General features: G+C 44.9%; 1 protein-coding gene across 1 annotated transcript in view; it reads left to right on the top strand.

The window, feature by feature from the left end:
* Positions 1-24,360, top strand: part of ANXA2 (annexin A2) — a 34,476-nt gene extending 10,116 nt beyond the window's left edge. The window contains exons 2-13 of the mRNA XM_081839364.1: positions 2,437-2,496; positions 4,537-4,636; positions 10,333-10,427; positions 11,760-11,873; positions 16,873-16,963; positions 18,696-18,775; positions 20,052-20,111; positions 20,642-20,735; positions 21,729-21,824; positions 22,426-22,484; positions 23,173-23,295; positions 23,915-24,360. Coding sequence (XP_081695490.1) covers positions 2,449-2,496; positions 4,537-4,636; positions 10,333-10,427; positions 11,760-11,873; positions 16,873-16,963; positions 18,696-18,775; positions 20,052-20,111; positions 20,642-20,735; positions 21,729-21,824; positions 22,426-22,484; positions 23,173-23,295; positions 23,915-23,974 — 1,020 coding nt within the window. The 5' untranslated portion in view covers positions 2,437-2,448 and the 3' untranslated portion in view covers positions 23,975-24,360. The remainder of the gene's footprint in view (positions 1-2,436; positions 2,497-4,536; positions 4,637-10,332; positions 10,428-11,759; positions 11,874-16,872; positions 16,964-18,695; positions 18,776-20,051; positions 20,112-20,641; positions 20,736-21,728; positions 21,825-22,425; positions 22,485-23,172; positions 23,296-23,914) is intronic.
* Positions 24,361-27,508: the final 3,148 nt, after the last annotated feature.

The raw sequence follows: 27,508 nt of genomic DNA, 5'->3' as shown, positions 1-27,508 counted from the left end.
GTTGAGTCTACCTGTTGACAGCCCCCAAAGTGGCTACTGTAAAACTGGAATATTGCAATTAGTGCAATAATTCCAGAACAGTGCTATGAGAGACCTACTACTTTACTGCAATAAGTAAATTGAATTACCGTAAATATTGCTATGAGTCTAAAGTATGAATAAAAAAGAATGCCTTTAAGAGGCACTTCCACAGTATTTCCTGTTATTGGCCATCACTTTCAGGGGACAGAGCAAGGCTCTGTGTCAGGGGAAATTTAAATTACCCAGTCACTCCTGATGCAAAGTTAGAGTGGAATTACTCGTTGGAGGAGGATTCTTGTTGCATCTCTGTGTAATATGCTGCTCTCGGCTGGACTCCATCCATCGAAGGCGCACAAACCCAGACAGTGTTGAACCATAAGAGATGGGGTCCTTACCCCTGTTGTTTCCAATAGTCAAGCTCCTTGGGGCAGGAGTGTGTTTCCAGTTTTAATCTGGAATGTGGTCTGTGTTTCTGTGTGTCATTTAACTGCTGGAAATTTTTGGAAACTTCCTTAAGATCAGTTTTGGTATTTTGGCATCTGATATTTTTTTTTATGTCATGTGAGTGGAGAAGCCTATATCTCGGCAGTTAGGTAGAGATGGTTTTGTTTTGTTTTTCGCCTTGACTAGGCTCAGCCTGGGACTTCAAACCAAATACACATTTTGACACTGAGGCTGCTGCATTGCTCAAGTTCTAAGAAGCAAATGGCTAAGGGCACCTGTAGACGTTCCCTATTTATGTTGGCCGAAGTCAATGGGAGCTGCAAGCCAGAACCTCTGGAGGACCCTGGGAGATGGGCAGGGGTCCTCTCAACCTGGGTCACTGCCCCTTTGCACTGCCCCTTCAGGGTGTGATTTGCATTCAGTTGCTTTGCCCCCTTTTCTTCTCTTTGAAAGCCTGCAGCTCCTTTTTCTTTCAGGAGGCTTCAGGATGGGCGAGAGAGGAGCGGAACCAGGAGCCTGTGAGTTTGGGCATTGGCCAAACCTGTTCCTTGGCCAGGACTCCTTCCCACGTTTCACTCGCTGCCACACCCTCAAGCTGCCTTCTTCTCTTTGCCAGCTTTGTTAGCTGTTCTCTTGGTTGGGAGCACTTTATTTATTTGTAAAAAGCCTTAATGGCGTTCTGACGTTAATCCCTGCATGACAGCCCTTTCTCCGTTTAATTCATACTTCGCAGCCTGAAAGCCATTTATGCAACTAGCCTTAACTTACCAGAATAAAAGAAAATATATGATCCACTTTGCCTTTCCTGTTTTTAAGCATTCAGTTTCATTCAGAAGATCCCACCCTTCTTGTATGTCAGGGCTCTCTCTGCTTCTCCTCAGGAGGAGGCCACCCACTTGCAGGAGCAGCAAATGAATTGTGATTTTGATAAAATACATATTTTTATTTAATGGGCAATTCTAGAAAATAAATTTTTTAAAATGGCAACTGTAGCCTCAGTTGGGCTCCCTAATTGTAGATTGTAGCGTTGGAATGAGTCCCAACTCCTACAACACTGGAATCTCAGCTAAATAACCTGGACAGATGGCCATCCAGCTTCTGTTTAATAACCCCCGTGAAGGAGAGTCCACCACCTTCCAAGGTAGTCTTTTCCACTATAGAACAGCTCTTACGTCAGAAAGTTCTTCCTATGGTTTAGTCGGAATCTCCTTTCTTGGCATTTGAATCCATTGGTTCAGGTTCCTGCTTTCTGGAGCAGCAGAAAACAAGCCTGCTCCATCTTCCAGCCTTTGAGATATTAGAAGATGGCTATCAGATCCCCTCTCAGTCTTCTTCAGGCTAAACACCCCCAACTCCCTTGGTTTCCAGGTAGCTTATCTTGGTCATCCTCCTCCTCTGCACATATTTCAAACCCTAATAAATGGAGGTATTGCAGTCTGCAAGAAGGGAGGACTTGACAGTTTCTTCTGTGCTGCAGTTGGGTGTTGGTGATGTAGTGGTTTCGGTGTGGATCATCCAATACATGTGGAAAGCACCTGGTTGGCAGATTTAAATGAAATAAAGAGCATGAAAATCTTGCAAATGGGAGGAAATTTCCCATTGACATTCTTTGCTGGGATTTTTGGGGAATTGAAAGGTATTGAAAAAAGATTAGGGTGATGTTACAAATATCCTTCCTTCACTGCTGCCTAAAACATGTTTTCTTTTGCAGCCTGACACCCTGTTGAAATGTTGCAGCTGCATACCCACTATGCCTTTAAAACACACCTGAACCACATTCTTTCCCTCAAAGAATTCTGGGCACTGTAGTTTCCCCTCACAGAATTGTAGTTCTTAGAAACACTTAACAAACTACAGTGCCCAGAATCCTATGTGAGAAAGAATGGCTTTTGAATGTGGTAAAGTGTGTACTCGGCCTCAGTGCTTCTATGCTCAAGCGGATTGACTTGAACTCATCTTACTTTCTTCCAGCCTTCTCTCAAGATGTCAACGGTCCACGAAATCTTATCCAAGCTCACCCTTGAGGGAGATGTAAGTATTGCTCCATTTACTCCCCCTGCTTCCCCCTGGCCCATCCCGACTTCAAACACATCTGTGTGCATGTGGTGTATTTATTGGGGAATGCCTCTTTTGAATGGCACTCAAAAGGTCAAGCCGTGCATCTCTCAGGCAGCAAGTGTTGTGAAAGTCCCCTCTGGATACGCTGGAGGTGTATGCTGGGGAAAGTGGACCAGTGGCTTCCATGTGCTCAGTGGGAAGTGCCATGTGCTCAGAAATGCAGACATTCCCCTGGACTGAGAATAGGCTCTTTCGAAAGTTGTTGATTTTTACACTTGCACAGAATAAACCTTTTGAGGTGCAAGAGTGTGCACCACTGTTTCTAACTCAGGGCGGGGGAGAGAGGTGGGGGTGCTTTGGTGTCCAGAGGTTTGGGAAATGCTCTTTAAAGAAATGTCCTCAGGCAGTCTCCTGAGTGAGTCACACCAGATCTGTTATTCCAGTGGGACCTGCCTGGCGGTGGGTGTGCAGCTACCGGATCCCTTGAACTGTAGGGGGAACAGATTGACTTGAGGCCCTTCTGCAGGCCAGGCATCTATCTGCTCCACGGCTGAGCTACGAAACCCATCCCAGAAGTGTTCGATGATAAGCCAGCAAAAGAATGTGCTTTTATTCTGAGTGTTCTCAGCTTCCCCGTGGTGCAATTAAACTTTTCCACTCGCTGCTTTTCTTGGCATCAGAAAGGAGCAGAATCTTCTGGAAAATCTGTCTATGGTGCACATAGGCCAGCAAAAGGCCAGCTTCCACCTTGGCTGAGAGAGGTGGGAATAGCCAAGAGGTGGTAGTTCAGTAAAAAAAAAAAGGGGGGGGGTGTTTACACCTTCTACCTGGAGTCTTACATTTTTAAAGGAGAGTCTTACATTTTTAAAGGCTGTGCTTGAATAATCTGTTTCACAAGCCTTGCTGGAGAGGAGGAATTATGGGTGGCAATTCTGTGTTTGGAGGTTGCTATATTTATTTATTTATTTATTTATTTATTTATTTATTTATTTATTTATTTATTTAATGTGGATACTGTCCTTCATCCGTAGTTCTTGGTGGTTCACAACTTAAAAGCACAAAATACCTAATACGAACAAGAACAACCCCACTTTCCTTTCACCCCGTCTGATCATTGGCCCTTTTAGCTGCAATACTCACAGGTGCTTTTTCCCTAGAGCAAAGCTTACAAAAGGAAAGGAACCTCGCCTCAGGGATCTTGGGGTGATGGCAGTTTCCTATTTTTGTGTTGCAATACCTCATATTTGGTGCCATTCCTGGCAGTGAAGCAAGTGGAAAAGAACATGGCTCACCTCTTGCAGGTCTTGCTGGCCTCATTGCACCGTTTCTGTTTTTGACTTTTAAAGAAGCAGAATTTATTTATTGCATGCATTTGTACACAGCTTTCTGATTTTTTAAAAAAGTGGCCCACAGATAACAACTATTTGGAATTCAGTTACCTTTAAGCTGCACATGAGACTATCACAGTACTCAAGGACAATATCCTGGTATTGATAATTAAAACATATATTTTTATTTAAATGTTCCTTCTCTCCCAAGACCAATGAGAACAAGTTTTTTCCAGGGGATGTGAATGAAACAACTCAAACTTGTACTTGGTACGTGTATGTTTAATTTTTAGTTTTCATTTGGGCTTTTGTTGTTGTTTTAGTGTGTTGTTGAAGTGGGTGGTCATATTTAAATAAATAGAAAGTTTTTTGCTTTTTTAAAAGACCCATAAAACAGCTCACAGGCAAAGTTCTTCTACATCAGGGATGAGGAGACTGACTCCTATCACCACCGCCATCTGCTTTCTGGGGCTGATGGGAGTTGGAGTCCAGGAAGGCCTGGTCCTGTCTTTGTTTTATGCATTGGGTCTGTTCTGTGAGATAAGAAAGTAGCCCTGTCAGGTGAGAAGACGGTGCCATTTCCCCCATGGATGTTAGGCTGGCTTTCCTCTTGCAAGAACAGAGCTGCTGATTTAATGGAGCCAGTTTGGAAGGTCATTCCCCCCTCTCCTCTTCTCTCCCACAGCATGCTCTCCCTCCAAGCGCCTACGCCACAGTCAAGGCATATGGGAACTTTGATGCGGATCGTGATGCTGCAGCCCTCGAAACCGCAATCAAGACCAAAGGTAGGGCCGGGCAGGGGAGACCCTCTGTCCTGCATTGGCAGCTGCCATGTCCTTGACTTGCCACCGTCAAACATAACTTTATTATTATTGCTTATGAACTTTGAATACCACCCCTCATCCGTAGATCTCAGGGCAGTTCACAACATAAACATACAATATAAAAAACGCAAAATACACAATACAATTAAGAATGAAAACAAACCAATCATCTCCTCTCCCACAACCCAATTAAAAGGGTATCAAATGTTAATCAGCCAAAGACCTGGTGGAAGAGGAATGTTTTTGCCTGGTGCCAAAAGGTGTATAGTGAAGGATCCAGCTGAACCTGTGTTACATCCTTAGATTAAACGACTGGGTTGACGCCCGTTTCTTTCCCAGGGAAGGTATTCAGGAGCTCAAAAGCAGCATGAAAGCAACTCTTTCTGGTAGATAGGAGGTTGTTCCTGCAACAGCAAATGCTTTGCGGTGTTGAGGCTCTTGTTGTCCCATGTTGCAAATTTTCTTTCACTGCAGGAATGGGGAACCTGTGGCCTTCCAGATGTTGTTGGACACCCAACCCACTCCAACTTCCTTGACCATGGGGTTGCTGGGAGTTGGAGTCCAACGATATCTGGGGCACCAACAGGTTCTCCACCCCTGGTTTAGAGCCTGACCCCACCCAGAAGGAGCTCACTTTGGTAGCAAAACATTCTTCTGGCCTACAAGGTAGGTTGAGATGAAAGAGATTGGGTGATAGGGGCAAGTGTAAAGTAGCAATGCCAATGTACTCATGGCCATGCACAGCATTCCCATTTTCCAGTCTGAGTCTGGGCATTGGCTTTAATGATCCCTTTCATCTCATGATAGTTTCACAGCTGTGCTGTTTCGTTCTTTTGCCTGTCAGTACATGCCAGACTTTGCAAAGGCAGTGCCTGTGGTGTGACTTTGAGCTGTGGAGCCTCATTCTGTATGGATTAGTGTTGGGGGCTGGACCCACCTGTATTGAGTTTCAGATTGCAAGCTTCTTGGGGCAAAGACCTGCCTTCTTCTACTTTGCAAAGCACCATGCATACAGGTAGTGGTTTATACATACATATCAACAATATGTTGCAGGCAAAACCTGCAACAAAATCTTGCAGCTTGTTCAATGATGGAATTGCATCCACCTAACCCCAAACAATGAGTCACTGTGTATACTCAGTCCTCATTGGGCTGTAGCTGGGGAGGTGTTCCAGGACTTTTTTGAACTCCAACCAACTTTGGGGTCCCTCTTCATATGTATGAGTGGCTTACTTATTACAGACTGCTACTGCAGTTATCTTTCATATTTGTGATGATGCTCCCACAGCTACCATGCTGGCTTGGTAACCTGTGAATTGGAGGTGGCATTGCAGAATTCACTCCATTGCATTGCATCCTTGCTTGACTTGAACAGGATTGGCCCTTAACCTTTTGGCCTGTTTTCTGCAAAAAAACCTCATTGTTCTACCATTTGTGGGGCAGAAGGGAGATAACAAATGTGCAAAAATGGAATTCACCTAGTTTGGAGAAACGGGGGGTGTCCTGTGGTTACTTCATGGAACATCTAGATCTTTCTCAGAGCAGTGGCAAAAAGCTCTTGCACATCCCTTCATGTTACTTGAGAGCAAAAGCCTGAAGCAAAATAACTATTGGAAGCACTTTGACCAGCCTGGCATGGTTGGCAGGCCACACCTTAGTTTTTTAAAAAGTGGAGAGAGAGAAATGTTGATGGAGTAAATCAAAGAGAGAGCACACCTGCTGTTTTCGCTCTGGGGCTTTGTATGTACCATGCATCTGTCAAGCACTCTGAGATGCCTGAAATTTCATTTTTAAAAATAAAGAACATGCTTCTGGCCCTCAGTGTGGTGGGGGAGGAAAAATACTCTTTGGACCCCACAGCCCTAATCTTTATCTTTTTCCCTGCTCCTATTCCTTGCTTCAGGTTCATTATATTTTTTAGTGAAAGAGGAGAAAGTCTACAAACCTCCCTTGTTCTTTTTTTGTTAGATCATAGCGTTTGCTGTGGCATGCCCCTGGGTGTGGCAAGTGTAGATGTTGGCAAGTTGTGAGATGTCAAATGGAAACATCTCCCATGTGAACCTTTTGATATAAAAGATAAATGGCCACGCAAGCAGCCACAAAGGTGAGGCTCTGTTCCTCCCTGCTGGAGGAGGCTCCTCCTGGAGGAGGAGGAGGAGGGGAGGGCAAACCATCACTTTACAGGAGGTTGGCTAGTAGTTCATCTCACACCTATGTCCCAAAAGGATGCTACAGCTCACAGCTACAGGAGCTCTCTTCTTTGGAACTTCCCCTTTGCAGGCCAGCTTCATGCCTCAGCTTCATGCCTTCTGTTAGGCTGTGGGCCTGCGCAGTAATTCTCACTAGTTACTAACCGCATGGCTGTGCTCTGCTGCCACAGTTGGAGGCAGCAAGGCTTCCAAATACCAATCTCTGGAAGCCACAGGGAGGCAAGAGTGCCTTTGTGCTTGAATCCTGTTGTGGGTTTCCCACTGTAAGATCACGACGCTGATCTTGGACTGATCTAGCAGGACTCTTCTTACCCTGAAGCCACAATGGACCACAGAGTAGCAAAGCAAGGCACATCTGTTAGCCAGTGGACAAAAGTGTCTTTTCTGCTTGCCAGATTGATCAGAGCATTGCAAGAGGATATTAAGAACTCCCTCCTTCCCTTACGACTGAAAAAGAAGAACTCTGAGCTCTATTCTTCACTGAACAGCTCACTGCCCCTCTCCTGTCTCAGCAGCTATGAGTCAGCATCCTGCTTCTGATATCCTCTTACCCTGAAATGCAAAGGGATTTTTCCAACCCTCACCTCCTGCTCCACATAAGCCAGAAGAATGAACACAGCCTGTCCCACTATCTCTGCAGACTTTGGAAGTGGCACAATTCTGCATTCTTCCTTGGGGAGAGTGACTTTTCCTGTCCACCTGCTCTGCACTCCTCCTTAACTGCTCTTTGTCAGTACTAAGCTGGGTCTCCCTGTCTGTGGTTTGGACATGGTTGAAACTGGAAAAAGTGCCCAGCATGATGCAGGTCCATGAATGAATGAGAGGATCTATATAGATATACACTGGGGCAGTGAAGAGTCTTCGGTGCACACAGGCATCTAACTACACTTGATGACCAGCAGTAGCACATGAGAAGGAATTCAGTTGCATCCTATCCTTTTGATGGCAGGCTCAAGCATTTATTTTTTTACTGAAAATTACTTGGGCAGTTTAAATTGTCTAAGCTTTAGCCTGCATAAAGCTTTTAAATTGTCTGTTATAAATTTATTATTTTGTAGCTCATTGCCCTGGAATTGGATGAAGGGTGGTATCTAAACTGTGTTAGTTTGCCATGTGATGGTGTATTCATTCAGAGATCATCTTCTGCGGTCCATTCCAATCTGTCTCTTTGTAGCAGTGTATGTGGGTACTTCTGTTTTCTAAGGCATCAGCATTTGATCAATAAAAACCACCACCACCACCATTGACTTTCAAAAATGGCCCCAGTTTAAAATGGGGAGTAAACATTTAAAATACTTTTAATACAAGCACTTATGAAAGCTTCAGGTGCCCAGAGGCTTCCTCTTTTTCTTTTGAAGCAGCACCTGCTATGGCTCATATCAGTAAACTAAAAACAGAGGTTATTGAGTTGTTGTTTTTTAACCCTCCTATTTAAATGTAATTGAGCTAATGACCATATGAGTTTTAGTTGATTTATCAGCTCAGGTTTCTTTAACTGGATGGCAGTTCTTCTCCATGTGCAACAGCCTTCTCAGGAGTTTAGGCTGAGAGTTTGTGGCTAGCTGAACCCACCCTACAAAGGGTTGCTCTGGCTGAAATCCAGTATTAGTCATCACTTTGTGTCTCTCATGCTTATTTCTACTGCACCCCTCAAATGCTCTGTGAGTCATCTTTTTCTTCAGTGATTCATATTCTGCCATGTGTGTGAAATGTCCCTGCAAGAACAGGCGGATCCTCTGAGCATCCCCTGACCACAGCCCCGCATGGACTGAAATCCAACACCAGGAAATGCCAGCACATCAGTAAAGCCTGGCCCAAGATATTTGCTGCCACAAGCAGCAAAGCCTAAATAACATCCTTCCTTCACAAGTTAACGTTTGACGTAAGACCCTCTGAAATGAATGGGAGCCACCAAACTGCATGGTAGTAGTCTTTCCGTAGATTGCGGGGATACTTTTGGCTTAAAAAAAAAAAAAAAAAAGGTTTTCTAGACCTTGACAGTGGAAGCAGCCATTTAGGAAGACTGAGGTGGTGCCTCACACAACTTCTGTTCCTTCCAGGGGGCTTCTGCAGTACAGTGGTACCTCAGTTTATGAACTTAATCCGTTCCGGAAGTGCGTTCCTAAACCAAAGTGTTCTTAAACCAAAGCCTGCTTTCCCATAGCAGCAGGAGAGTCAATTTACAAAGGGAACACACTCAACAGGAAGCAAAACATGTTGTTATTCCAAGGCACAGTTCACAAACCAAAACACCTACTTCTGGGTTTGCAGCATTCTTAATCCAAATTGTTCATAAACTAAGCTGTTCTTAAACCAGGGTACCACTGTACAGCAATTCTTCCTGTTGGACGGTGTTCCATGGCTCCATATTTGTTTCCCACTGGGCCACCTTTAATGGCACTCCCCTCTCCCCTTGCCTCAAGGGAGGGCCACCTCTGTATCTGGAACATTAGGTAAAGTGTCCGTGGTGTGTGCTAGGGGATGTACACACACGTGGACATGATATGATCCATGGACAATTTGCCTGAAGCCAGTTGCTAACCTTGTATCCTCCCACTACAGTTCCCATTGATTGACTGAGTTTGCTTATATGCCGCTTTCCCAAAAGGAGCTGTGCTCAAAGCAGCTTACAGCAGCCATTCAAATCATTAGAACAGAGAACACTGGAAATACAAATATAGAAAACACAGAACGTGTCAGTAAATTCAAAATAAGAAAAACCAACAATTTAGCAAACAAAGCACAAATTTAATGTTACAAAACCAAACCAATCCCAATCTAGGCTTAAGTACATAAATAAAAAGCAAAAATGAAAAATTGAAATGTTTGTCCCAGCCAGCATCTAGTGGAATGCTCTTTGAAGACAGTGTGTAACCACTAGTGGTTAGTGTCTTAGACTACGGAGACCCAAGTTCAGATCTCTGCTCAGCCACAAAGCTCATTGGGTAAGATTGGGCCAGCTGCTTTTTTCTCAAACTAATCAACCACACAGGGTCAATCTGAGGAGTAAAGAAAAAAGGTTGGAGAACTTTTATATGTGCTGTCTGAGCTTTATAGATAAAGTGCAAACAGCCTTAAAGTTTTATTACTTTTAAGTGGTATATAAATTTTGTGAAACAAAAATAAATGTAAAAAATGTAATAACTTGTATCTCATTTCCATCTGTTATTATAACTGTTCTCCCTGTTTTATACACGTTATAAAATGAATTTTTTAAAAATACAAAAAGAAGAAAATATTCAGTGAAGAGTGGGCTATAAATATTGCAAATCAATCAATGTGCATTGTTGCGCTTTTTTTGTAATCTTCTGAAAGTTTTGAGGATTGGGACACTGTTTTTGAAAACCCAGCTGGCCCCGGGTTTGCCTTTTAAATCTTTGCAAAAATGACACCATCCAGACCACTTGCCAACGACCTGTTTGCTCCCCCTTCTCTCTCCCTATGCAGGTGTGGATGAAGTGACAATTGTCAACATCCTGACCAACCGCAGCAATGAGCAGCGTCAGGACATCGCCTTCGCTTACCAGAGGAGAACTAAGAAGGTACTGAAGGAGGCCAAAAGCTACACTATACTGCGAGAGGTAGACCTCTCCTTCTCCCATCAACTTGTCAGATCCCCTTTTAAGGACCTCTGAGCCAGCGGCCATCACCATACCTTGTAGCAATGAATTCTATAAGCCACAATTTGGATGAGCTTGCCCAAAAAAGTGACCTAAAAATACTGTCCAATGAATAAAAATAGATAGAATTTGAGTTTCCTTTTAAACGTGGTTTGGTGTGTTGTCACACAGAACTGAGCCCCACAGAAGATATCACTAAAATAGTGGCGTTAATTCATTCTCTCTGAGAACTGCTGTGTCCTGACTCAGTAGCTCATAAGAAGAGCCTGGCTGCTGGATCAGACCAAGAGGCCCATCTGCTCTGTTGTTCTGTTCCTGCAGCGATTAACCTGATGCCCACAGGAAGCCCACAAGCACCTCCCTCCCAATGTTGCCCTGTGGCAACTGGTATCCAGTGGCTACTGCCTCCGGTACTGGAGAGCCTACAGCTGTCATGGCTTGTGGCCACTGTAGGGCTGTTGTACATTTCAGTGAAAGACTTGCATGGGAGAACTTGGTTTCAGCTATGTTTAGAAAATGATCATTTTCGCTTTCACAGTTGTTAGCTGGTCTCTCGTGTTCCATCCTGGCTTTCCGCAATCGGAGCCAAACCTCCAATTAAGCAGAGTGCCTAAATGCCAAAGGATTCTAAGAGACAGTGGCACCAGGCAACCATCCAATTCCTCAGTGGAAAAATATGAGTCAGGAGTAGAGGGAAAGGAAATGGATAGGAGATTACTTTTCCTGGATGAGTTTCCTGGGGAAGAAATGTTTCCACTGGGTTTTCTTCACGACATTGCAAATGGCAAGTCAGTTAATGTTCTTTGGGATCAAGAAGGTGGTCCTGTTTGTTTTGAAGGCTGGGGATTTACATTTTATGAGAGAGAAAAGGGAGAGAAATGTCCCACCACTTAAATCGTCTTTGCCCCCCACAGAATCTTGTCTCTTTTAAATCTGTCCATTGCATCCTGAATGAACATTTTCCTAATAGGTTTATGAGTGTGAATTTAGTTTGTGTGCTCAAAATTACATGTTCTCTTACTTTTTTTTTACACAAAACTCGTTTACCTTCTTGGATGGTAGAATATAACAAGGTATTGGGTTGTCATTTACCTTTAAATAGAAAGATTTTGATCACTTCCAAAAGACCACTGTGTCTCCTCTGCAAATCAGTAGGGAAAAACAACAGATTTAAAGACTTCAGTCAGTCAGAGGAGCAAGCACCCAGATATCTGAAATAGGTACTAACTTTGTCACCCTCTTTCTTGTCTTCAGGAGCTCTCTGCAGCTCTGAAGTCTGCTCTGTCTGGGCACCTGGAGACTACTATCCTGGGTCTGCTGAAGACACCGGCTCAGTATGATGCTTCTGAACTGAAAGCGTCCATGAAGGTATGTGAAATGAGGAACCGCCAAAAGGTTCATCTTTGATGCTTGTCTCCATCACTGAAACCCTTCTCAATCTCTCAGCTCTCACTGTCAAAGAAAACCTTCCTTTATTGAAGGGACCACAAGGGTCATCTAGTCCAACCCCCTTCACAATACAGAAATCTTTTCCCCAACGTGGGGCTGGAATCCACAACCCTAAGATTAAGAGCCTCCTGTTCTACTGACTGAGCTCAGGATGATGCCCACGTTTCAGCGCCTAGATTGCTCGTGTAATTCAGATGACTGTGTGCTATGGACACTGAACAGGATCCAGGTGAGAAGCCTGGTGCCCATCAGATGTCACTGGGCTTCATCAGCATTTGTGGCCAGTTCTAAAGGATGATGGCAGTTGTAGTTAATCTGGAGAGCTGAAGGTTCTCTGCCCCTTTGTTCTGATGGAGTGAGAGAAATCCAGTTTCTTTCCTGATCCATACTCAGCTGCACTCAAGTGCCCTTGCAGAAAAGAGGGCTGACTTCCCCGTGCCAACTCTTCCATGGTCCCCACATCAACATTTTTTCAGTCCAGTAAGTCTCCACACCAGAGTTGGCTCCAGTTCCCACTCTTGCTCCAAACTGGCTCCAAATGCTGCTGCATCCACAACAGTCAGCGTTGGAGTTGCTGTTAAAATTAGTGTTTGAAATATTAGTATTTGTTCATCATGTTTATATCACGCCTTTCCCCAAGAAGCTCAAGGGGGCATCTGTGGTCAGACTTGAGAGATTTGTGACATTCACAGCCGAGCGGGGATTTGAACCCTGCTCTCCCAGGTCCTAGTCCAACACTCTAACCGCTACAGCATGCTGACTCTTTAAAGATCTGTTGTTTCCCCATCACCACTCAGCTGCCAGTGCCAGTAGGGAGGGGGGAGTGAGATTTTGGTCCCCACCTAATTCTCAGCTCCCAAACTAGGAACTGAACTGACATGTTTCAAAATTCGCACTTCTCCTAATTTTGTGATGCTGTTCTCCAACGCAAAAATGTGTATGTTTGGGGAAAGTGTGTATTAGTGAAGGTGACATGCAAAAACAGATTATGCCAGGGGAAATGACTTGCAAAAAGCCTGCGTATTGCACAAAATGGGTATTCTCAGAGAAATTATGCGTGAAAACTTACATTTTTGTGCATTTTTTAAAAAAATCTCAAAACTGATGCAGAAATGGGCCAAACTGACTTTAAACTTGGGGAAAATGAGAAACTGAAATGGAAGGGATTCCATCACCGCCCCTCACTCAAGCCCATCATATCAGTTAGGCATTTTTGGTCCTGTGGGTGGTACTCAACCAAGTCCTATGCAGTGCAGACACATTGAAATTCATAGGCATGACAAATGTAGGTTAATTAATTTCAGTGGCTCTGCTCTGAGCAGAACATAATTGAATGCCATCTTTTGTAAAGATCAACTCTTGAGCTCTCCAGCCTGCGATCTGTTTCGTGTAGAAGTGTTCCACTCCTCAGTCTCACGACACGGGCAGGACTTTGATTTTCCTGTCCCCTAAACTTCACCCGCACTCCTGGATTGCTTTAGTCAGTACACAGAGTTCTGCCTCCTCTTTTTCTTTATCCAATGCTGCCCTCTGCTGTCTCAGCTCAGCACTGTTGCCAAATGGAGCTTTTAACTTCTTTATTAACAGTTTGCCACACTGTTTTCTGCGGTAGCCTGCTGTGCCTCAAAGCTTTGTTCAAATGCTTCCTAGCCCTTTTTCTACACATTTATCATGGCTGGCACTTCTCTTTATGTTGTGGAGCAACCACTGCACATCCTTCTCCTGCGCCTGGGACAAGGTTTTAGGAAAGTCGACCCCCCATTTTATCCTCACGACAGCCTTGCAAAGTTGGGCAGATTGGGAGATACTGACAGGCCCCTGACCACCCAGCGATTTGAATCTGGGCCTCCTTGTTCCTCATCCAGCACCCAAATCACCATGTGCCACACTGATCTTCTATTTGAAAAATCTTTTCGAGTTGGACTGGAGAGCAAACAATGTAAAACATGTTTTCTGAAAAACAACCAGCCTTTGAAATCTTGGGGGCTTCCATGTCACAATTGTGGAAGCTCTTTCCCTTCCTTACAGGCTAGAAAACTCCCAGTATTTGTTTTTTGCAACACTGTCACAACATAAAATAGAAACATTGCCACCCGACCCCCCCACCTCTCCCCCCTCCCCCTCATTCCCTCTTTTCTTACTAATGTCTCAACAAATGAAACTGATTTGTAAAAATGTTACATAGGGGGAAAAAATACGAGAGAAAGATATTGCACACACTTTTGTAAATCAAAAAATATTTAAATTTTTTTTTTAAAAAAAGACACTGTCACAACTTTCACTACAGGGGGTTGGACTAGATGGCCCTTTTGTGTCCTTCCAACTCCACAATGCTATGATTCTCTGCATGGCATGTTGACATAAGCAAATGAACAGATCTCTGCCTCGTGGAACTTACAGTTTAAACAGGGAGAACAGTAGAATGGAGAACTCGCGTGTCAGGAGGAAGACAAGGCAACAGTTTTTCTGCCCAACATCTCGTTTCCTACACGCCAGAAAAATATGTGCAGGAGCATTCTGTTGTTCATGCACTACCACCAGTGCCACTACAATCCAGCAGCAGTTTGAACATGTGGCAAGCTCAGTTTCTACAAGGGATGCAGAAGGTGTGGCCTCCTTGACATTGCTGGTTTCCTAATACTCCTGAACATCGGCTGTGGCGGATGGGAGTGGGAGACCGGGAGCATTGCGAGGGGCCGCATGGACTCCCCAGTGTACGCTGCTCATCCTGGAGTTGAATTTTAAATATTTTGACACGGAAAAGTATCTTGCGCCCCATCATTTCCAAAGGGCGTTCCCCTCCCCTTTTCTATTTCATTTCTGTCTTAGTCCCTAGAGCCATGTTGCAGTAGAAAACCAAGGAAATTAAATGAGTAACATGGTTGAAAGCACTTCATTTATCAATTATGCATCTAATTCTGAAGTCAAAGGTTGCGTTATTCTTGTTTTTTGTTAAAGAGGCACATAAAATAAGTCTCTTTAATTATGCTCTTTCCTTAAAAGTTCTCCAACATCCTTGCAGCCAGAGCTGCTTTATAAATGATGCCTGATGGAACTGGAACGGAACAAAAATTAACGATCTTGTTTCCAGGCCTTTGGCGGGGATTGTTTTGACTGAACTGTACCAGGGAGGGTCATTGAGTTCCCAAAGAGTTTAATTAACACCTGATCCCTTTTCATGTGGATTAGTAATTTTCTTATTGTATTAACAGCTTCATAATTGATTTACACTTTACTCCCAGTTAATTCAACTTTTAGTTCAAAGCCATATTTTTGTATTCAGTTTTATATGTTCAGCGTGCAAGGGAGAAAAATCTGCTGATTAAATCTTGAACTTTGATCATTAAAAAAACCCCTCACACTTTGAAATTTATATTTTATAATATATGTCCCTTGAACTCACTCAGATTGTTCAAAATATATGAAATCTGAATATTGGTCTGTCATGCAAAACGTATTTCTGTTCTTTGCTATTAACAGGGATAATAAAATGTCTTCGTCTATTTTTAAAAGGCTCCCCTGTATATTGATTCCTGCTCCCCCCCTTCTTTTTTGTAAAAACAATTTTGAGATGCAGTGTGTCTGGGCACTGTGCTTGTTATAGGGTGAAAATCTTTCCTGTTCATTTCTGCTTATAATCCCAAGTTGTAGGGGATCAATTTCAGTCTGTTACCTACAAGGATGTGGACAGGCTGCTTGGACGAGTGAAACCAACCACCTGTCTCCTCATAAAAGTGAACCCGCAATGGGCTTTGTGGGGTGGTGAATGTTCCCCTCTGTGAGTGAGTCTTCCCAGACCCCCTTAAAAAAGCAGTCATTAAACAGCTTCTTTAAAAACCCATCATTGGACCCAGCCATTTTCGCCAATTATTACCCAATTTCAGACCTTCAATTCCTGGGCAAGGCAATTCAGTGGGTGGTTGCTGAACAACTCCAGGCATGTCTGGAGGATGCGAACCATTTGGCTCCCTTTCAGTCAGAATTCAGGCCCAATCATGGGACTGAAACCACCTTGGTCGCGCTGGTCAATGATCTCTGGCAGTCTAGTGACAGAGGTGAAAGCTGTTTCCTAGTTCTGCTGGATCTCTCAGCAGCCTTTGATACCATTAGTCATGGTATCTTTCTGGACCATTGGGGTGTGTGTGTGTTAGGAGCTAAGGCCACTGTTACACAGTGGATCCACTCCTTCCTCCTGGGCCATGACCAGAAAGTGGTGATGGGGGATGAGTGTTCAGACCCCTGGGCTCTCACTTGTGGGGTGCCTCAGGGTTCTGTCCTCTCCCCCATGTTTTTTAACATCTATATGAAGTTGCTGGGAGAGATCATCGGGGGTTTGGGCTTGGTGTTCACCAGTTTGCAGATGATACCCAGCTCTACTTCTCCTTTAAATTAGAACCAGTGAAGGCAGGGAATGTCCTGTGTGAGTGCTCTCCTTCAGAATTCATTTTCAGCCTTGGAATAGATTTTTGTTGGTCTGTCTGAACAGGACACAATTCTGCAATGAAGGCAGCAAACAAGAGCAGTATTCTGAAACTCACTGTTAAAAGCAGTTCGAGTAGGGTATTTTCCTCACACAGGGCCCTACCTCTAGGCAGAGTGAGGCAACTGTCTCAGGCAGCATATATTGGGGGACCAGTTCCCCTAAGCTAGCCTGCTGCCCTCATGCTGTGGAGGATGACATATCATGGTTGTTGTGGCAGTAACTCAACTGCCTCAGTCTAGCTGGCTTCTGTATGGGGAATGGGGGGAAGGTGCCATCTTGTAATTTGCCTCAGGCAGCAAAATGCCTTGGGCTGGCCCTACTCCCTCATAACATTTTTATTTTGATAACAAGCAGAAGCCACACTTTTTTTTGTTAAAATCTCATCTCACTGAGTATGTGTACCTATCAAGATGTCCATTTCCGCTTGCATTTCAGGGTCTGGGAACTGACGAAGACACGCTCATTGAGATAATCTGTTCACGGACAAACCCGGAGCTGCACGCAATCAACAGAGCCTACAGGGAAAGTAAGTTGACCAGGAGGGCTGTATGGTGTGGATCTGTCCTTAGATAAATTGCCCTCAGAATGATTTGAGGATTGACCTGATGATACCTTGATTGATGGGTCCAGCGACACCAAGCATTTTGTGGTAATAGGCTCAGAAGCTCATTTGCAGTCACAGAGGTGTAGTCGGGGAGGTCCCAGGGTAAGTACTCAGGGCATGTGAGGCCACTGCCTTGCTGAAGCTAAGTGTCTGGTCAGTTCCTGGATGGGTGACCTCCTGGGAACCGGATGTATGCTGCCTTAGATTCCATGACAGAAGAAATGTACGGTATAAATGTCAGAAAACAGAGCAAGGGTAACTTATTTTTCAGGCCTAAAAGTGAGGTGTAAAATGTCCCAAAGTATTTCAATTTTCGCACCAGATGCAGTGGTAGGGAAAGAGTGCCTAATTTGCTGGGCCATTCTTAGATCTCATGAAAGTCCTTCCTTGTTTTAACGAAGCAAGAGTTAGGAGGAGGTGAGATTGTGCAAAGCTGGTGGTGGCTGCATTAATTGGCTTTTAAAATAAATATTTATGTGATGATGTTGCTTCTTAATGAGTAGTGCTTGGGGCTTTTAATGTTTTAGGAAATGGGTGGGGCACAAGTGAGTTGATGAAAGTTCTGCAGGCCATTGCTTCTTTAGTTGGAAGGACAGTGAACCCCACACAGTTCTAGGTTCAGGAGGGTCCTGTGGAGATGGGGAGTCTGGGGGGGGGTGGACACAAGAAGCCACTGGAAGGGACAGAGAGGGATATGTGCTACAGAAGCATGAATATTTGATCACAGGATGCCCTCTTCAGTTTCTGAGACCTTCACAGACACTTGTGCTAGACACTTGATTTTTGTTTCATACAAAGACTGACTTCCACATAGGGCCAAATTCCGCACTGAGATCTAGGATGAAGAAAGCATGTATATGGGTCTTAAGCCCAGCTTTTCCTTTTGACAACTTGGCTTGAGCTTCCAGAGGATAAGTAACTGGGACTTGCTTCTGAGTGGATCTGGACAGGATTGCTCTGCCAGTTAGAAGCAACAAAAGCAACCAAGGGTTTGGGGTCTTAGTCTTTAGGGTACTATGAGACTTTTTGCTGTCCTTTATTTTTGGTTGAGGGTTCCTAACTTCACGCTCTTTGAAAATGAAGCACCTTGCAATGTCTCTTGCTGCCCTGCTTTCCAAGACCCTTACCATCCTTTCACAACCAGACATCTCTGCTTAGCAAGTCTCAGTCCCTTAGAAAAAAGGAAAAAGAATGATCTCTTTGAAAACAATTAGAAAACAGAAATTAAAAGTCTGGGTCAGTCATAGTGACGAACCTTTTTTGTCACTGTAAAAACAAGCCTATGTGGGCACCCAGCTTGCATGATCTGTCACAGCTTGATTCTACTTTAACAAACCGCAGTTGGGACAAGCCACAGTTTCCAGAGTTCGTATGTAATGAGTTACTGTGGTTTGAAAGCAGAGGTTTTGCAGTTTATTCCTATTCAATGTGAAGGAGGGGAGGGTGAGAATTTCTTGTTTGATTTTTGAACTGTAGTTTCCTCTTTTGTCTGAACTCAGGAAACTTTTCTTCTAACTGTGTATAGCTAAAAAACTAGGATTGGGCTTGTTTTTATAACAGCAAATCATGATTTTTCATTATGGCTGAACTGGGCTTCAGAAATGTTAGTAATAGAGCCGGCTTTACCAATCTTCCTTTACTTCTTTTTTTTTAGTGTACAAGACTGAATTGGAAAAAGACATCATCTCAGATACATCTGGCGATTTCCGCAAGTTGATGGTGGCTTTAGCCAAGGTAAGACTCTTCTGGTCCAGCTCCCTTTTTCCTCTGGTTATTTTAACTTAAGTGTTTGCTGCAAGTCATGGTAAGAACTCGATGTTCTAGTTTGGCAGCACTTGCACTTTGGAACTCCCTGCCTATTGACATCTGACAGGCACCTGCACTGTACCTTTTTCAGCACCTGCTAAAAACATTTTTGTTTAGACAAACCTGTCCAGAGTGGTGGTGTTGTATGTTTTAATCTGTTTTTAGCTTATCACTGATTTTAGTTATTTTTTGAATGTTTTAAATAGCTGCTTTTAAATGTCTTCATTGAAAATTGTATTGTTTTATGAACCAACCCGGACCCTGCAATCACGATCCAAGTCCCTTCTTCATGGGCCTCCTCTCCAAGAGGTCTGGAGAGTAACAAGCTGAGAACGGGCCTTTTCTGTGGTGGCTCCCCACTTGTGGAATTATTTCCCCAGGGAGGCTTGTCTGGCACCTTCATTACCCATCTTTAGATACCAGGCAAAAACATTCCTCTTCTCTCAGGGCTTTGGCTAATTAAACAATCTATGGCCTTTTAAACTGTGAGGAGTGTATGTGTGTTATTGTTTCAGTAACAAACAAAAACAGTAACACACATCCCACTCAGTTTAAAAGGCCGTAGATTGTTTAATTAGCCAAAGGCCTGGGAGAAAAGGAATGTTTTTGCCTGGCACATAAAGATATGTAATGTTATGTATTTTTATATCGTAAACCACCCTGTGATCCTTGGAGGAAGGGCAGTGTAGAATTATTATTACAAACCGCTTTGAGGTTTTTTCTTAGAATCCAATGGCATATGAATTTCATAAAATAAATAAATAAATGACTGTGGCCTAAATGTGTAAGGGATGCCACACAGAATTTGAAATTAGCTCTTATGGCTCTTATGGCCAGATCTTAAGGATTCACTTCACCCTTGAGAGCCAATAACCATAATGTCAACACCCCCCCCCCGCGCCGACCAACCACCGCTAGCATTATATTACCACAGTATGTGCTCTGAGAAACAAGCTCCAGTGATCTGCAACAAATGGTACAAAAGTTGAAACACCTAAAATACAGATGCTCCCTAATGTCCACAGCTCATAACTAGATATATCAAAGGCTGTAGTCCTCATGACTGTAAAGCTGTCCCCAGTCCATAAATCCAGGCAAGGGAGTTCGTAATATTCTGCTTACTTCTCTTCTCAATGAATCCTGGAGCAAGAAGTGTTCAGTGGTTGTATATCTGAAACAAGTGCTTGTTTTTCTTCTTTAAAAGGGAAGGAGAAATGAGGATGCTTCCGTGGTTGATTACGAGCTGATTGATCAAGATGCCAGGGTACGTAATGCTGAATGCTGACCTCTTTTCACCTCGTATGAGGGCCTGTTGAAAAGCTGCCTCCGGCCTCCCCAGGTGTGCAAAGTGTCAACTGCTCCACAGTATCTGAGCAGACAAGTGCACTTCAACTGTACCAGCTCACAACATGCTCAGTCTGTCGCAGTGCTCACGCGCTCCAGAAGTATTTGACCTGCTGTGAGCCCTTGCTGATAGCCAGGTTGTAGACCAGGCTTCCTCAACCTCAGCCCTCAAGATGTTCTTGGCCTACAACTCCCATGATCCCTAGCTAGCAGGACCAGTGGTCAGGGATGATGGGAATTGTAGTCTCAAAAAAAAAAAAAAAACATCTGGAGGGCCAAGGTTGAGGAAGCCTGTTATCGATCCAAACCACCCCAGCAATATTCTCAATACAATAAAGTGAAACTATCCGTAAGTGGGTTCTTTGGAGGAAAAGTGCCGGGAGTCCTGTAACTCTGCTGCCATGGCAGTGGCCAGGTATCTGACACAAAACTTTTTCATCCCAACTGCAGGACTTGTATGATGCTGGTGTGAAGAGAAAGGGAACGGACGTGCCCAAGTGGATCAACATCATGACTGAAAGGAGTGTCCCCCACCTCCAGAAAGGTAACATGCAACTCCAGGCTGCTCCAGAGGTGTGGGAGGGTGAAGCCCTTACCTGTTCAGGTCTGATGATGGAGGCTCCTTTTCACTTGCTTGTGGCGTTCTCTGCTGGCCAGGTTATGACTAGAGGAGAAGCAAGGATTTGCTCCACTACTGATCTTTGGTTTCACGATTGCACCCATAGCTCAGAGGGGGAACATATGCTTTGCATACGGATTAAGAGCATACGAGAAGCCTGCTGGATCAGGCCAAAGGGGCCAGTCTGGTCCAGCATCCTGTTTTCAGAGGCCAGCCAGATCCCTGTAAGAAACCCCCAAGCAGGATCTGAGCTCAAGAGTCATTCTTGCCTCCTGTGGTTTCCAGCAACCAGTACAGTGGTGCCTCGGGTTACATATGCTTCAGGTTACAGACGCTTCAGGTTACAGACACCGCTAACCCAGAAATAGTACCTTGGGTTAAGAACTTTGCTTCAGGATCATAGCTGTCACCGTTGCCCTTTTTTAAAAGGGAAATTCCATTATTCCGAATAGGATTCCTCGCAAGAAAAGGGAAAAGTTGACAGCTATGTTCAGGATGAGAACAGAAATCGTGCTCCGGCGGTGCAGCGGCAACAGGAGGCCCCATTAGCTAAAGTGGTGCTTCAGGTTAAGAATAGTTTCAGGTTAAGAACGGACCTCCGGAACGAATTAAGTACTTAACCCGAGGTACCACAGTATTCAGAAGCATGACTGCTTCTGAAGGTAGAGGCAGAGCATGTCCATCCTGGTTTGTAGTCTTCACCTGCATGAATGGGTCCAATCTTCTTCAGTCATGGAGGCAGACCATAGCTGTCATAGCAGAGCTAGCAGCCATTTATAGCTCTATTCTCCACAAGTCCATCCAGTCCTCTCTCAATGCCATCCCAGTTGGTGGCCCTTATTGCCTTGTTGCCTCTGTGCTGCGTGACTTTCTTTTCTTTCTCCTGACCCTTCTGTTTCCATTGACTAAACTTTGCAGTGTTTGAGAGGTACAAGAGCTACAGCCCTTACGATATGCTGGAGAGCATCAAGAAGGAAGTGAAAGGAGACCTGGAAAATGCCTTCGTTAATCTCGGTGAGTACATGGACAGAGGCAAGAGGAGTTGACTATCGCAAAGGATGTTGAGGAAGGTCAGGAGTTGGGTGCTTCTGGTTTGCCCTGGACAGAGGTGTCCCTAGGGTCCCTTGTGCCCTTGGCAAGGAGCTGTATTGGTGCCTCCACCCCACAAAACATCTGAGGTTGCCTGGACAGGAGGAGTGCACCCTCTCAGGGCTGGACAGGGCGCCCGTACCACTCTTTGCCTGGAGGCTGCTCTGAGAACCCCTTTCCGTTCCCCTCCTCCAGCAGCTTTTTTAAAAAGGACTGGGAAAGGGAGGGAAGAGGAAAAATTCAGGCACTAATTCTTAAATAGTATGGGGGGTGTTGTGTGTATACCAGCTAGGGCTATTTAACTTAAGAGGAGCATGTTCATATCCATTAGTTAAATCAGTGTTGATTGGCTGACACTGCAGTGTTTAAAAACTGGATATTATTAATTTTTTAGCAAAAGAATCCTTTTGACAGGAGGGAGCAGAAATGTGTTTGGCGGTGGGGGGGGGGCTATCTACTTTTAAACTTTTAACAGTTTGATTACAGGTGTGTATTTTAACCCCATGTCCATCTTTTTTCTCCACAGTCCAATGCATTCAGAACAAGCAGCTGTATTTTGCGGACCGATTGTACGACTCAATGAAGGTAAAATACCCAAACACAGGTCTGGGGCACAATTCACCAAAGCACCCTCCTATTATGCAATCACCATTGAGATTAATTCTGTTCACGAGCTCTTCTGCTCAGTGATCCTGTGTGCCCCCCGCTCATCTGAGGGGATTTCTCTTGGAGCACCCCAGAGGCCTGTGTCTGCTTCCTGCACCAAATGTCCATAACGTTGTTGTCATATCATTAAATCACTCCCAGAAACCATGCCTATTTTCAGTCTGGATTCTGAGATGGGTCAGGACTCAAGTGGGGCTTGATCATTCCATTTGAAACTTAAGGGTTAATTCATTTTTCAGTAAGTATGGAAGTGTTGCTTAGCAACTAAGGAGGCTGCATGATCCTTGGTGAAGATGCATATGCTCTGACTGTGTAGCTGTGAGAGAATTTCTCCCTGGATGTTAAGTTGAACCTAATCCTGCTTTTAACAAGGCCTGCCCTTAAAAAAGAAAGAAAGCTCTGGTTTTTCCCTCTCCTCAAGTTATATGTTGCTTTTTTTCATTTTCCTCAGTAAAGTGTTATTAGGATTTCTTTTCTCTCTGGATTCCATCTGTGTTATTTTACTGACTGCTAACAATTCCCATCGCCCAAAAAATGCATTGCAAACAATCAAGTTTGATTTAAACAGCGAAGTTTAATTGTAGAAAATAATTGTTGTTTTTTTCAGGGCAAAGGAACCCGAGACAAGGTCCTGATCAGGATTATGGTCTCCCGCAGTGAGGTGGACATGCTGAAAATTAAGAGTGAATTCAAGAGGAAATATGGGAAGTCCCTGTATTACTTCATCCAGGTGAGTGGCCATGTTGCAGCAGATCTCCTGTCAGTCACAGCAGAGCAGACAGTATCAGATCACCCCATGGAGAGCTCAGTTGTGTTGAGCATGGCGCTGATAATGCCAAGGTTGCAGGTTTGATTCCTGTAAGGGACAACTGCATATTCCTGCCTTGCAGGGGGTTGGACTAGATGATCCTTGGGTCCCTTCCAACTCTACGATTCCATGCTGGCCGTGTGGCGTGCTTCTGCTCAGGATCCCAGCCACTCCATTTCTCCCACTCCCCATTTCTCTCCCCCGCCCCAAGCCAGGCTTCTGTGACCACTGAGCATACTCAGTCTTCATTCTGCTGTTTTCGGTAATCCACCCCCACAAAACAGTTTTTCCCTTTTGTACATCGCAAGCCTTGGAATCCCTCCCCCACCCCAACTTGCTAGTATGCCCTGAAATTCTTGGCATGGTGCAAGAACACACACACGGGGAATTTTGAAAAACACAGCAGGACAATTTATGGCTGCCTGCATGGAGTGGCGCAGAATGGAAGCCTCCCTTCTTTCTTGTATCGTTTTGGGGGTTCTGATGATCCTGACAGTGAGAGTTTTGGCCTAATGTCTCTTTCCTTCTATTCCCCTTACAGCAAGACACAAAGGGCGATTACCAGCGGGCACTCCTGAACCTGTGCGGAGGAGAAGATTGAAAACTGTGATGGGAATGGAAAGAGTTCCAGCCTCGAGATATGCTCCCCCCCCTTTTTTTATCCCGCTTCAGCCCTGATCTCCTTTGCAGAACTAGAGCCATTGGCACGATAGCCTTTGCTAACTCATCTTCCCTATCCTGTCTACTCCAGGCGGATGCCGTTGGTTGTTTTTGTATTATTCCCTCCCTTGGCTCAGGCTTTGCTTGGCTTTTACCCAAGTAGCTAATCTCAGCAGAAGTAATCAGGCCAAAGGAGTTAACATTCCAAAGAGAGGGAGAAGGAGAGGGAGGCAATCCTTACATGCTCAGTGGAAGATTCTGCCTCTTTTTGTGTGCAATGTTCTTGTTGGAAAGCCAAATAAAATGGAATTTTTACTTTAAGAAAAACACAGTGTGCTCTTGTGCATTCTTCCAGAGGAGGAAAGTGTCAGTTTCCTGGTGTAACAATAATTACCATGTGGGATTCAGACATTCCCCCTTCTGTGCATATTTAAAAAATTACTTCACATCCCTCCCATTTGGTGTAGCCTCCCATCTCACAGCAACAGACAGTAAGACTGTTTGACAGTGGAATGGACAACCTTGGAAGGTGGTGGAGTCTCCATCAGAAGTTTTTTGAACAGAGGTTGGATGGCCATCTGTCAGGCATTCTTCATCTGTGATTCCTGCATTGCAAGGGGTTGGACTAGATGACCCTTGGGTGTAATTTCCAACTCTGTGATTCTAAGGAACTAATCCAAACCACTCATGCTTTGCTTTAGATGAAAGTTAATTTATGGTAGACTAGTGGGGAGTGCCTGGTGCTGCCCAGGAATTTGTAGAAACCCAAAAATACTATGTTTTTTTAAATGGATGGTGAATTTATGAGTTTGGACTTGTCATGTAAATGACTGGGTAGCTCAGTTGGTTAGAGGATGGTGCTGATAATGCCAAGGTCACAGGTTCAATCCCCGTATGGGACAGCTGCATATTCCTGCATTGTAGGAGGTGGAACTAGATGATCCTCAGGGTTACTTCCAATTCTACAATTCTATGATTCTATGCCAAACATTGGGTGAAATCATGTTTTGGTCTGCCATCTGGATTCAGCATGGTGCCTGGTACTCAAACACTGATGTAGATCCTCACCCCCTTCTTGGGAACCCCCATGCCAAGTTTGATGATGCCCCCAGATAGGTGGAATCATGCAGATGTGACATTTTGGTCCACCATCTTGATTCAAAATGGTGCTGGCATCCAAATGGCAACAAGGCTCTCCACCCCCACCTCAGGAACCCTTGCTGCTCCCATATTGGGCACCCTCATGTCAAGTTTGGTAAGGGTATCTCAAGATGTGTCCAAACCAAAGTAGCCTTTGACAGCAGGGGCAAGGAACCTCAAACCCAGTGGGCCGAAAAGGACCCTTCAGCCCTTTCTAGCCTGTCAGTCAGTCAGGACTCTTCCCTTGTTCACACCTCTCATTGGCCTTGCCCTTGTACCCTCATTGGGGGTGCTTTTGCCTGGCTGGAATGTGTCTTGAATGTGGATGATGCTACTTGCTTGCCTGGATGGAGGGATGTGGGCAGTGTTATTTTTTTATAGAACTTATATAGAACCATGAAGTTGTTACAGTAAGCATCACACTCATGGGGTGGGTGATGGAGCGCTGGCACTGCATACCCTTGAGTACCCCCAGAAAAAGCAGTGGGGGTGGGGATAGCAGTCTTTGGCTTTCCCATGGCTGGGCTGCCACCCAGAGGGAAGAGCTGCATTCATGGCTCCACCCACTTTTGTTTCTGCCCTCAGTTTCTCCCCTGCCCCAGCTTTGCAATAGAATATAATAATCTATAAAACTCTACATGTTTCTCGTGCCAACCTTGCTCACCACCATCTGTTTTTTGGTCAGGGTGCAATACTAGCAAATATTGTATTGAAAGTAGACCCATTCATTTCCATAGGTCTAGTCTAACATTGAACACAACACTGTGTAAATAAAAGTACATCCAGCTTCAACACTAAAACTGTGGTAACTGAAACCACAGAACAGCCTACAGATTTCTAGCAATAAAACTATCTAAAATCTAACAACCTGCAGATGGCTGGGTGAACATGCAAGTTTTTAGCAGGCACTGAAGTAATGAAAGAATCACCAACCAACATATCTCAAAGGTGGCTGGGGGGCAGTCATTCCTCCTGATATTACTCTGTGTCCAGTGAACTTTGAAAACAAGGGAAATGGAGGAAAGAAATGGAACAAGGACTTGGATGTTCTGATTATCAACCCACCAGTCAGAATGGGTATTAGGAGCAGGTCAGCGAAAGCTCACAAGGTATCTGTGAAGTTAACTCTTGATTCAATGAAACAAAACAGCTCAGGCCTAGTGAGCGCAGCAACTCTGCCCAGTAGGTTTTGCCCCAATGAGGCAGTTGCAAGGCCTTCCTGCAGCTCTCTTAAGTCTCCTGTTCCCCCAGGTCCTTCCCAAGCAATCTGAGACTCCAACACCTTGTCTCTGCTCTGCCCTCTTCATACCTCTGCAGGTTCAGGGAGACCAGTGGGGAGGGAAGCTGGTCACTGCAGGAAGAGGAGGGGGGAAATCCCTGGCTTCTTTAGCAGCCTGACTCCACTCTGCCTCTTGGCCCCCCCCCCTCCTCTCCAGCTTCCACTGCTGCCTCTGATTGTGGACTGCCCTCTGACAGAGCCTCTTCCTGTTCACTAAACCTTGTTACCTCTTCAGTTTCTGACACCTTCTCCTCCCAGTCTGCTCCCTCTGCTCCCTCTGACCACTCATCATGTCCCACCCCCACTCCCTGGGCTCTAAGCCTTCTTCCCTGGGGGGGGGGGGTCCCAGCTGGTTCCTCCCACCACCACTCCACATCCAGCCAGCCCATGACACCAGCAGCATGTCCACATTCCTGTCCCGGCACCAAACAGCCCTCCTTCAAATTGCACCTAAGAGAGTCATCTGGATCAGGCCAATGGCCTATTTCGCCCCACATCCTGTTCCCCTAGTGGTCAGCCTGGTGACTGTGGGAAACCAGCAAGCAGGGGCAGAGCACAAGAGCCCCCTCCCCTCCTGTGGCTTCCATCAACTGCTATTCAGAAGCATTACTGCTTCCAACTATGGAGGCAGAGTATAACCATCATGGCTAATGACTGATAGCCCTCTCCTCCATGAATTTGTCTAACCCTCTTTGGAAGCTGTTTAGGTTTGTGGCTATCACTCTCTCCTATGGGAGTGAGTTCCATAGTTTAACAAAAGGAGTCCTGCCCACTGCCCACTCTGCTTCTTGGCCAAAAAGGGCCCCAACAATCTCTCTCTTGGGGAGCAGAACAACCCTGCCTCTGCTCTAGTAGTCTGAGCCATCTCTCTCTCTCTCTCTCTCTCTCTCTCTCTCTCTCTCTCTCTCTCTCTCTGTGTGTGTGTGTGTGTGTGTCTCCATCCGGCTCTTCAGCTTAGTTAGGGTCCCCTTTTTAACAGGGTGACTATCGTGGCACCTTCTGGATGTTTATCCCCTGCTCCCAAATAGGCCTGGAACTAGGGGTGGAGCATGGGGG

This window comes from Podarcis erhardii (assembly GCF_964252035.2).
Source record: "Podarcis erhardii genome assembly, chromosome: 14".
Taxonomy (NCBI): domain Eukaryota; kingdom Metazoa; phylum Chordata; class Lepidosauria; order Squamata; family Lacertidae; genus Podarcis; species Podarcis erhardii.
Note: the sequence above shows the minus strand (reverse complement) of the source record. Positions and strands in the feature narration are given on the sequence as shown.